Source organism: Culex pipiens, chromosome 3 (assembly GCF_016801865.2).
Source record: "Culex pipiens pallens isolate TS chromosome 3, TS_CPP_V2, whole genome shotgun sequence".
Classification (NCBI taxonomy): Eukaryota; Metazoa; Arthropoda; class Insecta; order Diptera; family Culicidae; genus Culex; species Culex pipiens.
In genome coordinates this window covers 159,008,204-159,021,022 of record NC_068939.1, presented here as the reverse complement: position 1 = coordinate 159,021,022, position 12,819 = coordinate 159,008,204, and the positions used below count along the sequence as shown (strand labels likewise).

The 12,819-nt window shown below is 42.1% G+C and overlaps 3 protein-coding genes across 3 annotated transcripts; 2 read left to right on the top strand and 1 right to left on the bottom strand.

Annotated features, from left to right (window-relative positions):
• Positions 1-5,068: 5,068 nt before the first annotated feature.
• LOC120414126 (GRIP and coiled-coil domain-containing protein 2) lies at positions 5,069-10,269 on the bottom strand. The gene is made up of 5 exons (XM_039575158.2): positions 10,031-10,269; positions 9,827-9,938; positions 5,760-9,763; positions 5,341-5,449; positions 5,069-5,281 (listed from the first exon to the last, which is right to left on the bottom strand). Exons 1-5 carry the CDS (start codon positions 10,061-10,063, stop codon positions 5,235-5,237), a joined length of 4,305 nt encoding a protein of 1,434 aa, XP_039431092.1. The 5' UTR covers positions 10,064-10,269; the 3' UTR covers positions 5,069-5,234.
• A 297-nt stretch (positions 10,270-10,566) lies between these two features.
• LOC128093419 (THAP domain-containing protein 1-like) lies at positions 10,567-11,925 on the top strand. Its single transcript, XM_052710068.1, has 2 exons — positions 10,567-11,390; positions 11,543-11,925. Exon 2 carries the CDS (start codon positions 11,547-11,549, stop codon positions 11,871-11,873), a length of 327 nt encoding a protein of 108 aa, XP_052566028.1. The 5' UTR covers positions 10,567-11,390; positions 11,543-11,546; the 3' UTR covers positions 11,874-11,925.
• A 102-nt stretch (positions 11,926-12,027) lies between these two features.
• On the top strand, positions 12,028-12,669 carry LOC120414446 (armadillo repeat-containing protein 7). The gene is made up of 2 exons (XM_039575637.2): positions 12,028-12,185; positions 12,242-12,669. Exons 1-2 carry the CDS (start codon positions 12,077-12,079, stop codon positions 12,667-12,669), a joined length of 537 nt encoding a protein of 178 aa, XP_039431571.1. The 5' UTR covers positions 12,028-12,076.
• Positions 12,670-12,819: the final 150 nt, after the last annotated feature.

Below are 12,819 nucleotides of genomic sequence, written 5' to 3'. Positions count from 1 at the left end.
TAGGAGGACTGGTATCCTCGGAAAGTGTGCTGCAATTCTACTGTTTCTCTCAACTGGGGCGAATTGGGACTACCTTACAGTTTTAGAGCAACTAAAGCTTACAATTCAATTTTCAAATATTTTCAACTAAATTTTCAACCAAAAACGAATAAACTACAATCATCTGGGGAGAACTGGGACAGCTGTTTTAACCATTTTGGAGCAGAATATATTTATGTTTCTGAATGGATTCGGTTGGAACCACCCACAAACCACGTGGACACTTTTTTTTGTATGGAGCGTGGATAATCGCAAACAGCCGCAAGCTAAACTGATTTAAACATTTTAAATCCAAGATGGCGGCCAATATGGCGGCCAATATGGCGGCTACGAAATATGTATTGAAAAAATGCATTTTATTTCTTAATAGGTAATCAGCTATTCAAAATCGACTAAAATGGGGTCGTAGAACTCGAATTTGATGTTTAAAAAAAGTTAAAAAAATTTTGTTCTTGTTTGATTATCCGAACTCCCATACAAACCTTCGAATAATCGAACTTTGGATAATCGAAACTTCGGATAGTCGAAACTTCGGATAATCGAAACTTCGGTTAATCGAGGCTTCGGAAAATATCAATGAATTTATGAAAATATATTTTTTCTTTATGTTTCACGTCTTTTTTTGATGTATAGTCCCAAAATTTTAAATTTGTAAAAGATTTAAAAAGCCTTTCTTTTTATTAAAATTGCATTAATAAGTGTTTTCCAACCCAAGTAACCATCCAGCACTTAAACCTAGCCACACTTCGGCATTTAATGCGCTTTTACAGCTGCGAGCAAAAGCTAAACAGTTTTTACGACAGCACTAACAGCTACTAAAGTGCTGAATAATGACCGCATTTGGACTTTACTCGGCTGGTTTAGTGCTGACCTCGACTGTTTTTGTCCACCCCTGCGGAAAATGTCAAAACAAAAAAAAAAGAGAGCAAAACAAAAGTTGCTTCCTCTCCCCTTGCCTTCTCAATTTCTATTTTTAGTTTGTTTTAACTGCGTTACCGACCGACTGACCTGATTTGGCAAAGACATTTTTTTGATGATTTTGTAATGTTGCTTAGAAGATGATGCTCTGCAGAGGAGTATGGAGGTTGACATCGCTGGTCCGGGCCCGTGTCCTCACGGCTAAATGAGAAGCAATTTTCAGGTGCGATTTTGTAGCATCTTGTGTTTACTGTATCAGACTAGGCCATTTTGGTGAATTTATTTCTTGATCACATTTCATTTAAATTTTTTTGAAAGCTTCCTTGAGAGCAATTGACTTTCGTTATTAATAATACATATTTAATTTGATATTTTTTTATATAAAATAGATCACTTTTTACACAAATCCTATTTCGTGCCTTGAATTTGAACATAATTTACAAAAATTCCTGCCTCCCGGCAAATTTAATCAGGTAACCGCTTTGCTCATCATGTCGTCTTTGCCGTGCCGGCCGTGCTGTTAGGATCAGCTTTTGATGGTGCATCCGACGTGGTAGCTTCGGGCATTCCCTAGCAGGTTCCGGATATCCCACGGCCATCGTACGCTGTAGATCATCCGGACGAAGCTTGCCCACAAGCAGGTGCTGGTTTACAACTGTTCCATGGAACGGCTGCTTCAAATTCTTCCACATTGTGACGGTGCAGTGTAATAAAATGCTGAAAATTAATGATGCAACTCTGTAAAAAACTTAATCCATCAAATTATTTCACATACTTACATGAAAAACTGAGTAAAACCCAAGGTAAAACCATAAACAAATAGAAAAACTCAATGCTAAATAATTTCTACAATTTTCGTAGAAGACGACGAGTGAGCGAGAAGTTTGTTTTCCTTTGTCCTCTCTCTCCTTCACTCTTCAATCGAAATCAGAATCTTGTTGCCAGTTTGATGAATAATCTTGAAAGTGTTGCTAGGCGTAGCTCTAAATCAGCATTATAACAGCTATTGGCAGTGCAGTTGGATCAGTGCTGATTTGCATTAACAAATGCCGTTGGGTGACTAACGAGCATTTGAGGTGCCAATATCCTGCTGATTAATGACTTTAGTTAGTGCTGGATGGTTACTTGGGAATGTACATGTTTTTTACAACATTTCCTAGAACAATTAGGAGGAAAAAAGGATGTTTAAAATCTTGTTAAAGTTTTCTAAAGAAAGAATGTTTGGTTGCGATTGTACGAAATTAATTTGTTTTATTTACAGTGAAGTTTGAAACATTTTTTTATGCGCCTGTTTTCAAAAACTAAAAAAAGATAATGTAAATATTAGTCTAATCAACTGAAAACAATCAAGAACGCATTTTATTGCGTTGATAATCATATTTAGCATGATAAGACTTGTTTAAAAATATGTTTCATCAATGCTTACAAATATTGGAAACAGATGAAAACCAACTTAACTGGTGTATAATGCATTGAAAAACACTTTTTTTCATTCAATTGTTGAATCCATGGCTTGTGATTTCAATTTTATGTTATTTTTGCCACTTCCCCTCGACTTTGATCAGGGTTGAGGGACATAAACTCAAACAAATGCAAAATGGCCTTAAAAAATAATAATTCTTCTTACAAGTTTTTCCATCAAAATTAATGTGTTTAAAATAAAATTAAAATTCTACTAAAAATCTCAAAAAAATCAAAAAATCAAACCATCCACATTAACGACCCCCGGGTCTTTTGTGGTCTCTATTGCAAGTTTCTGCTCGAACCTAGGAGTCCGAAGGCTTGAATGGGTAGAGCACCTAACCCTCTTTTTACTCCAAGGAACCTTCCACCCCAGTGTTTGAACTGACGACCTTTGGATTGCGAGTCCAACCGCCGCCAGCGATTCCACCGGAGTAGGCTTGGTTTGGTGTGTTGTTTGTACTTATGGCATGGAGACGACTCCTACACCTGGAATGACTTAACGGCCTAACAACCAAGGCCGGGACCGACATTTTACTTCCTCATCCGATCGAAGGTTGGAGCAGATGGGAATCGAACCCAGAATCATCCGCTTACAAAGCGGACAGCGTAACCATTCGGCCACGCACTGCCATACTAAAAAACACACTAAAAATCTACATAAATGAATAAATGGCTTTTTATACTTCATTATTTCATTCAAAATCTACATCTAAATTTAGGTGAAAAACCATGTAAATTCAAAATTTTACGTGATTTTAGGATCTTTTGACCTTTGGTCCTGGTCGAGATCAAGAGGGAAAGGGCCCAGACTGTGACAAAAAGGGAGGGCGGGGGAACTCGCATGGTAAAATAAAAAAAAGTATATGCGGATGACCCCCAGCCAAAAACCAGAGAAGTATTGTTAAACTGATTAACCTTCTACAAGGAAGGAAAGCATTAAGAAAATGTTAAGTTTGGAAATGTGACTTGTTTTATGTGACTTTGCCAATGTTTTATAAAATGTCATTTTTTCTGGGGTCAACTTTGGCTGTGTTTCTTACTAACATTTCCTCTATATTATGTAAAAATAAGTATGCAGTAATTTTTGTAATTTACCAGACTAGGTACCAGACTATGCCTATAAGCATTTTTCTACAATTTAAATGATAATGGTATCATTCTATAGCAGAAAATTTGAAAAATAAGCATATATTGAAAAAGTGACCTAAACCATGAAAAAGCTAGATAGGCAAAAGGTAATGATAGGAGGTGGAAGAGTAAGCCAAATACTATCAGAAACAAACATAAACTAAACAAGATAAGTGTAAATTTAAATACTAAAAATGAATACAAAAAATATAACTCAAGAGAAGTAACGTTTTTAGTAGAACAAAATTAGCTCAAAATGACCTCTTGAACAGGGGAAAAAAATTTGGGCAGTAGAGGGTTAAATTTGTTTTCCCTGAAGTTAAAGTCTTTTTTGGTTTGCGGTATCAAAAATCTAAAATCGTAAAAAGTCTGTCGAAATAAACGTTTAACCATCCTTGATAATTTATATTTTGCCGCGATTTTTGGAAAAATTATGTAGGTCATTTTGACGTTTTTCTGGAATTGTTGTATTTTCAAATCTAATACGATACTGGAAGCCACTAAGTTAGACTGATTTTGGGAACAAAACTGAAGGTTATAGAGCGATCCTGGAATTTAATTGCTTTCCAACTTCTGAGAAAGCATCTTTCTCTTTTATGTGGATTAATAAAAATCCGTAGCTGCCACTGATTATCGCCCAGAGAAGTGTTCACCAGAGCAGTGCCACCCGGCATCCATTGACTCCCCACGTGAGCCTTACTCTCTCTACATTTTTTCTAAGATCTCTCAAGCCAGATGGCCGCGAGGTGCATTCACCGATCGATCAATGTGCATCATCCTGAATGGTTGGCCATCCGACAACATCTGGTACAACAATTTTTTTTCGGAAATCAACTCTTATGAATTTTAATATGTTACGAAGACGAACGAAAGAGTTTTGAAAAAAAATCAGTTCTCATACAGCGAGCGAACGCCGCACACATGTGCTTCGAGCTAGAGCTCGAGAAAAAAAAACAATTTCGCACATCATTTCGCCAGAGCAAAATTTTACGACGACCAAGGCCGAGCCGGCCGGTACTTGCACAAGACTCGAGAATGACGCTCGCCACATGAACGTCCGCTCCTGGCGTGCAAAGGAAATGAATGAATGCTGAGCGATGGGTTTTTGAGAGCATGAGAGTGATGAATTCGAGGGGGAACCATCACCGAAGACGAACTTTGGATATTTTTGATACTATCCCCGGGAGGTGATGCTTCTAAACAGTGCAAAAATCGAAGCAACGATGGTTGAACCTGTTTGAAATCACAGTTTGCAATGTTGTGCAACTCACTTTTTTATCACTGTGGAAATTAATTCATGCAAGATGCAAACGAATAATTTGAATCTCTTATATATGTTGAATTTGATTTCTCAAGAATTGTGTGACACAACAAAAAGTTTTTTTTATAATTTAAAATCGCATTTCTTTATTCTCATATAATATACAAACAAATCACGCACAAAAATCGAATGATAAAATTAAAAAGACAGAACAAATAAGAGGTTTCTCAAGATATTCAAAAATACGCGGATAAGGAATACTGTATCACGATAAAATATATTAAAGTCTGTTGATATAGCTAAAACTAACGTGTTTTTATATGGAATAGTATTAAATTCTGGTAAGGAATCAAACCAATAACTCTAAATTGGCGTTGGCCATTCACGACGGAATTGCAAAACTCTGTAAAGTTTATAAGTATTTTTAGTTCCAAAGGATGCCCGTCCATCCCCGTACTCCTCCTTCAGAACCTGCAAAAGGGAAAATAATTTTGAAATAAGGTAACTTCTCGACTTAACTCTTAACTTACCTTTCGCTACATTATTCAACTTTTGGGTTTCATCTGGACTTAGCCTAAGGATTGTGTTTAACACAGGAACTAAACGTGACTTTTCGTCACCGCTATTTAACGTCAAGAACTGTAAAATAAATTATTTGTTAGTTATCTTTTCTGATTAATAGAACTTACCAACAATTTTTCTGCACATTCTCACTTCATAGGAAGCATAAACAAGAAGGTTTCAAGAATCAAATACAATTTGCAATTCAATATTCTTAGACAATCTGATTGTTGCACACAAAATATCTATGATCGTAATTTCTACATTGTACTTCAAGGCTACGCCCATACAATTGTTTTGTTGTTCACTGAGACTTTCTAGTTTTTGCTTTCCCATAACTTCAGAAAGAGCAGTGACATTTTTGGCTCGTGTAATAACTTGTACCAACCTTAAAGATAACGTTCTTCAAGTACTCCGAGTTGTGGGCATGCTTCTCGCGCTCGATCGACCGCTCCTGGCGCCGAACCTCCTCCTTGAGCAGCTCGTTCAGCTGGTTCAGCTTGGCCAGGTCCTGTTCGGCTTCGGCCAGCAGTGCCGTCAGATGGCGCACGCGGCTCTCCTGCTTGCCGAGCTGTTCTTTGGTCTGCTGCAGCTCTAGCCCGGGCGAGATGGCCCGCACGGAGGAATCGTCCGCGGGATCTCCGAAGACGGATGCCGTATCGTCAAAGGACGAGTTGAGCAGCTCGTCCAGGGGTATCAGATCCCGCGTGGAGCGGTTCGCCGCACGGGGTTGACTAGAGGTGGACACTTTGCGGCGTGCCGTGGCGACGGCAGTATTTTGAGAGCTGGTACTCTCCGATCCTTCACCTTCTTCGCGTTCCATCAGAAGCAGGTTGATCTTCTGCTCGTCGGAAATGCGTGACGAGTGCTGGGACGGGATGTGGTTGTTGTTCTCAGGATGATCTCGACCTGTGTGACCAATCCGCGATTGCAACGCGCTCAACTCTAAGGAATGTTTCTCTTGCAGTTCATCCAGCTGCTTTTTGTAGCAATTTACGAGTGTTTCATTTTGAAGCCGTTGCGTTTTAAGCGCTTCCTGATGGTTCAAATTCATTTGCCGGCTCTCCTCAAGCAGGGATTCATGCTGCAGTCGTGATTCTTCCAGCAGATCGTGCAGCTCCTTCGAACGCGATTGCAGTCTTGTCTTGTCAAACCGTAACTCTTCGCACGATTTCGTCAGTTCGGCCATCTGCTGCGACGCATTCTGCAGTTTAGTTTGTGTTACATCCAACGCCTTTTGCAAGTTCTGAACCTCCTCCTGTAGCTCAACCTCTTTTCCAGAATCTTTGCTCTGATTTTGTCTCAGCACGGACTGTGCACGAATCTTGTAGCTAGCAAACTCAGCTTTCACGTCCTCGGTTTCTTGTTCCCGATCTTTAAGTTGGACCTTCAACTCATCCACAGTACTCTCCAGACTGTAAACCTGCTTCATCAATCGACTTTTCTCAGTTTCCAAGCCACTGCTTACTTTTTCCTTCTCTGAAATCGCTTCACTCAGCTCTACACGATTTGACTCTATTTCCATCTTCATCTTTTCATAATCCATCTTCAGTTGCGCCAGCTCCACATTAGTCTCCCCTCTTTGATGCTCACTAAGTCGAAGCTTCTCCTGCTGGACGTCTACGTTTTTCTTCAGCTCTTGCGAATGACTCCTCTCGCTAGCCAAACTCTGATCCAGCAACGCAATCTGACTCTTCAAACTTTTAATGGTCCCCTCCTGCACTTCCATCGTACTTTCCAGTTCCTTCACCTGGTCTTTTTTCGCCTCCAACTTTTTGTTCAACTCTGCCAACGACTTTTCGTACGCTTCCATTTCCAGGTTCAGTACGTTCGCCTTTTTAGCCGCCAATCGAGACCGCTCCACCTCAGCCTTCAGCTCCTTCTGCGCTTCCAGCTCGTCTGTCAACTGCTTCTCCTTCGCCTTAAGCGCCACCTTCAGTTTCTGATTTTCGGCATCGATTTCCTTCTTGGCCATATTGAAAGCCTCCTTCTCGCGCTTCAAACTCTGCACCTGTTCGCGATACTCCCGAATGCTACTCTCCAGCGAAGACTTGTCCTTCTTGCTGCTGTCGACTTCCGTTCGCAGTTGGTTCAGCGTTTCAATATCCTGCTTCAGCTGCTCCACATTCTTTCGTTCCCCTTCCAGCTGATCCAGCAACTTGTCGTTCTCGGCTTGCAACGATTGCAGATTCTTCCCCAAGCCTTCCTTTTCGTAACGCTGCAACTGAATAGTCTGCTCGGCCACCTTCTTCTTCAACTTCACCGCCAACGCCCGCAATTTAATGTACTTCTCCTCAAAGCTATCATCAACATCACGCATCCGAGCAGATTCATCAGCTCGAGATATCGTGGACGTGGACATCACATCACTCTGAGTGTCAATGTTGCGATCCCGCAAAGCGTTCAGCTCCAAATCACGCTCGGTTACAGTACGCTCCAGCTCACCAATTCGCAGTTCTCGTTCCGTAAACTTCTGCTGAAGGGTTCCTTTCGCAGCTTCCAACTCTGATATTTTCGACACCTGCAGGGAAATCACTCCACCTCGTTCCTTTAGAATTTCATTAATCTCCTTCAGCTCGGACAGCAGCTCACTGTTTTCCAACTTGACCAGCTCAAACTTGGACTGCAGCGATCCCAGTTCTTCTCTAGTTGTGGTGCCTTGTTGAGCGAGTTCTTGATGCTGTACTTGAAGCGACTGCAGAGCATCACTTGTCTCTTCCAGTGACTTTCGCATAGTAGTTAGCTCAGTGTCTCGCTCTGCGATAGTTTCTCGTAACTTCCGGTTGTGTTCATCCAACACTTCCGAAGCAGCAGCTTTGGAGCTCATCTCGGAAAAATGCACATTTGCGGCTTGCAGCTCACTGACCTGGCTCTGATACAATTGTTGCAGCTCATCCAGTCGTTTTTGAATGAGCAATTCTTGCTCTTGTTGGCTTGTCTGGTTTTGCTGTGCCTCTGCAAACCGCTTTTCAAAATCTTCAGTCATAGCCTTCACGGTTTCTTGGGTTTGCATAAGTTGCACATTAAGAGCTTCAATGCATTTTTGTGATTTTCCTAGCTCTTGCTGTAGCAATATCTTTTCATTCCGTGTCTCTTGAAGTTTTTGGTTACAATCTGAGAGTTCTTCCGTTTTTGCTTCTATTTGAGCTTCAAGAACATCAAGCTGCTTACTGAACTCGTTCTCCTGCACAGCTTCATTTTGTAAGGTTTCTTGTGTTTTGGTTTGCAATTCAGCCAACTGTTTTTGAAGACTCTCTTTTTCTGAAGCTTCTTGTTGTAGTTTCAAGTTGATTGCATCGATCTGTTGCGAATGTTTGTCATTTTGCGTTTTAAAAGATTCCTCCAATTTGTCCTTTTCCAAAACATGTTGTTGAATCTTATCTTCATAGTCTTTAGCACGTGCTTCTAGTTTGCTATTGCTTTTATGAAGCTCCTCCAACTGTTTCTTACTTTCGGTTAGCTCTGTTAAATTCTTCGATAAATCGTCTTCAAATTCTGTCAATCGCTTTTGCAGGTTTTCATTGATAGCCTTCTGGGAGTCAACCACTTCAGAACCCGTTCGTGAGTTCTCCAGTTGTTTCTGCAGCCTTGTCTTATCTGCCAACGCTTGTTGTAACTCGTCGCTCAACGATTGTTGGCTCAGCTGAAGTGTTTCGAATTGCACCTGGAGTACTTCAAGCGCATTCTTGGATTCATCTTCGTTAGATTTGCCACCTCGCAACTCTTCCAAGTCTCGTTCATATTGCGCACAACGTTCTTTTAGCGAACCGTTTTCCTTTTCAAACTGCCGGGTTTTGGCAAAGAGCACGCTAGAGGCATTCACCAACTCTTTTTGCCACTTGGGAACTTGTTCCGAGTACTCTTTGACCGTTTTAAGAAGAATTTTTCGATCCGATTTCAACAGCAGTACTTTTGCGGAGATTTCCTGTACTTTATTTTTGTACAGCTTTAGTTTACGGATTAGCTTTTCTTCCTTTCCGGATGGGTTGGATTCACTTCTAGCCTTTTCCAATTCTTGCTCAAGTGTAATTTTGCTCTGGGCTAAGCTTTGCTGCTCTTGTTCGGAAGATTTGAGCTTTCCTTCCATGCCGGTAATTGCACCTAAGAGTTCCTCGTTTTCCTCTGTCAGTCGATCAATTTGCCTTTTGAAAGCCTCGTTTTCCACAGATATCTTTTCCAGCTGCTCCCGCAGCAGTGCAGCGCCATCGAGCTCTCTGCGAAGGCCTGATAGAGATTTTTCCAGCTCATCGACCTTCATGGCGGCCTGCAGCTTTTGTTGGGTCAGCGATTCTACTACCTCCTGCATAGCCCGGAGACATTCTTTGTCGGCTGTTTTCTGCGTTTCAGCCAGAGCCAACTGTTCTTTTAGCTTTCGATTTTCCTCCTGACATTCTAGAAAGATAAATGTTTATGACAGATTATGAACATTGCGTAGATTAAACAAAAAACAATTACCATCTTTTGCTTGTTTGGCCTTCTGAGCTATTCCCAAAAGGCCACGGCATTTCTTAACCAGGTCATCCCTGCCAAGATTATCAAAAGGGCTGGCCTTTTTCGCTCCGGAATCCTTGAGAAACGACAAAAAATACGATTGTAAATAGAGCTGACATCACCAATGACATCGTCATCGATATTTTTTAAGGTCACTGTTTGCTGTACCTGTTCTGACGACGTAGAAGAAGGCGGATCCATTTTTCGGCGGATTGCACTGATTTATCACAGGAGAAATTTATTGATTCCGGAAGGAGACAGATTAGTGCATGGTAAATGCGTTAGCGTGACACGGAAGTTTCAAAGGAAAAGTTACTCGTAAAAGCGAAACCAATGATCTGCTGACGAAGAGAGTGAAATTTCGCGAACCACTTTTTTCTTCTTTGCACTTTGTTGACGTTTCGGGGTTTTATGGCAAAGTGCATCGGGCGATTTGACATTAGGTAAATGTAATTCGTGCAGTGTTGCTAGAATCATTCAAATGTCGGGAAACCATGTTGAAAACTGCTGTTCGAGGATATCTTGGCCTGGATTCGTTTTAATTTGATATATTTAAAAAATAATATTAATTTAATATTAAATCACATTTAGTTGAAGTTACGACACTGGCGTTAAAGCCTAGTAGGCTGTTTACAAACAAAGTTGTAAATTTTGCAACAATTTGTGAAATGGAGTTTTCCGGCACGAATTGTGAATTTAACCAATGAGATTCACACAGTTGGTTTTGGTCTCGACGCTTGTTGCCACCGCTGGATGAAATTCGCACGCTTGGAGCAGCTGCGATCCGTGGCTACGTGGGCTCCAAAGCAGTTGGCATACCGCTTCGGCTCGGCTTTGCATTATTCCTTCCCTTGAGTCAATTTCGGTCGCTTGTTCCGGTAGGCCTACCACCGGATGTGAAATGCTTCTATGCGCTTGATTCAGTTGCTTTAGGTTGGTGTACCCCATTTGGGAACGTAATAATGTACGGGGTTTCCTCCGAGGAGCCAAACGCTCATTTTCTTTTGATGACGTGCTCCTCCACAGCATCCAGGTTGTGCGATTCCTTGAGATTTTTCGTATTCTGGTGAAGCCGGTGGGAGCCCTCTGACAACATTTTGAGCACTTTGATCCCAAACGAAGTCAGATCGCAACTTGGCCTCATTGTGCACGACAACATTGCACTTTTCAGCTTGGCGTAGCTCGAATTCTTTACCACCAGAGGTGTTGGCTCTTGGCCACTGGAACCGGTGGGTCGCCGCTCTGCCCGGCTGGGTTACCGTTGTTGTTGTTGTTCTCCTCCAGCGGGCTGAACTTGTTGCTGAGAAGATGCTTCTCTTGGCCATTTCCCACTTTGGATCCGTCACTGGTCTTCTTCCGCTTCTGCGTTCAGGTTACGGGACGAAACTCGTCCCCATCGGAGGGTTCTTCCAACTCCATGCGTTAGCACTTTGCCGCTCAACGAAACCAGCAGAAAAAAACAAACGTTGCAGCTGTCAAGAAATCAACTGTGGTACCACACGGTGCCGTTTTGAAAACAAAGCGTGAGGTAGGAAAAATGATTTTCTTGTGAAAATCACGTAAAACTGTGGAAAAAGATTGAAGAAATTGTTCGGACCTGTACGGAGAGGCGAGGGTTCTAATCCAGCGCCATACTTCTGTCTTTTCTCGACTCAAATTTTATTCATCTCTTTGCGATAGCATCATGAACTGCACCGTCGAAGGATGCGGCAACAGCTACCGGAAATGTCGTGGCAGAGTGGGCTTCCGTCTCCACGGCTACCCAGTCAAGCGGCCCGAGGTCTGCGAGCAGTGGAAGCAATTTTCCGGCTGGAGTGGAAATCTCACCAACGCAAAAATCTGCTCGCATCACTTCAAGCCGGACGACTACTTCCATCAAACCAGCTCGACAAGTCCACAGGCACCGGTACTGCTGCAGGATGCCGTTCCGTCCGTGGGGGGATGTCCTCGTTGGCAACAACAGCAACAGAGCAACAGGGCAACTAGCCACAACTCGGATGCTTTTTCATAAGATTTTTGTAAATTGTCAATTTTTTGATAAAAAATAAAACTTAGTTCAAACATTTTGTACCTTTTTTCAACAATCTCGGTCAACTTTTTGAGACATTGCCATAAAATTGTAGTGCTATAAAAAAGTTTGTTTCCATCAAACGCGCTCAAATTTATCAACATGATTACAGCATTAGATTAGTGTTATAGTATTATGTATGTACTATGTTTTCAACAGCTGATCGACTGGCGAAGCGAACTCCAAAGGAGGGAATCGACCGGCGTACGTACATCTCCCTGCTGGTGGACGAATATTACGAAACGAGTAATATCGGTAAGATTGTGACACTTTTGATTGAGTTTTATTTTAAAATTGTAATTTAATTGTAGAAGCTAAGCAGCAGGTAACGGCCAACCTGGCAAACTTTGCCTACGACCCCATAAATTGGCCCTTTCTGAAAGAGTGGAAGGCGCACGAACTGTTCATTGAGATATTGAACGCCTCGTTCGATCCGGTACTGTTGAATCACGCTGCGGCCGGTGTCTGTAATCTCTGTCTTGATTCTCAGACTGCTGAATATCTAATTCTTGGAGGGACTGTTCGGCAAATTAAAACGCTAGTCGCCAAGTATCGCTCCAACGGAGACCTGCTCGGTCACTTACTGACGACGTTGATCCAGCTCGGCCGAGAGGCAGTTCTCCTGGAGGACCATTTCCGGAAAGTCATACTCGCGCTGAAAAGCGATAGTAACAAGAAAATCTCCAACCTGGCCACGGTCCTTCTCGAAGACCATGAAGTTGTTCACAAAACTGCTTAGCACTCCCAAATTCTCACCCGGTCAGGTAATCACGCTGAGTCGAACCTTCCGCCAGGAGGACCTAATCCGCTTCGCGGAGTTCACCGGCGACCCCAACCCGATCCATCGCAGTGCGGAGAGCTTCGTGAACGGTGCGCTGCTGAACGCGAC

What these genes read in the sequence shown, in the direction of transcription:
- LOC120414126 (XM_039575158.2), bottom strand. Translation starts at nt 10,063, where the DNA reads ATGGATCCGCCTTCTTCTACGTCGTCAGAACAG. An exon ending in CTTCTACGTCGTCAGAACAG is followed by an intron (nt 9,939 to 10,030) that starts GTACAGCAAACA and finishes TCGTTTCTCAAG; the next exon opens with GATTCCGGAGCGAAAAAGGC. An exon ending in GTTGAATAATGTAGCGAAAG is followed by an intron (nt 5,282 to 5,340) that starts GTAAGTTAAGAG and finishes TCCCTTTTGCAG; the next exon opens with GTTCTGAAGGAGGAGTACGG.
- LOC128093419 (XM_052710068.1), top strand. Translation starts at nt 11,547, where the DNA reads ATGAACTGCACCGTCGAAGGATGCGGCAACAGCTACCGGAAATGTCGT.
- LOC120414446 (XM_039575637.2), top strand. Translation starts at nt 12,077, where the DNA reads ATGTTTTCAACAGCTGATCGACTGGCGAAGCGAACTCCAAAGGAGGGA. An exon ending in TTACGAAACGAGTAATATCG is followed by an intron (nt 12,186 to 12,241) that starts GTAAGATTGTGA and finishes ATTTAATTGTAG; the next exon opens with AAGCTAAGCAGCAGGTAACG.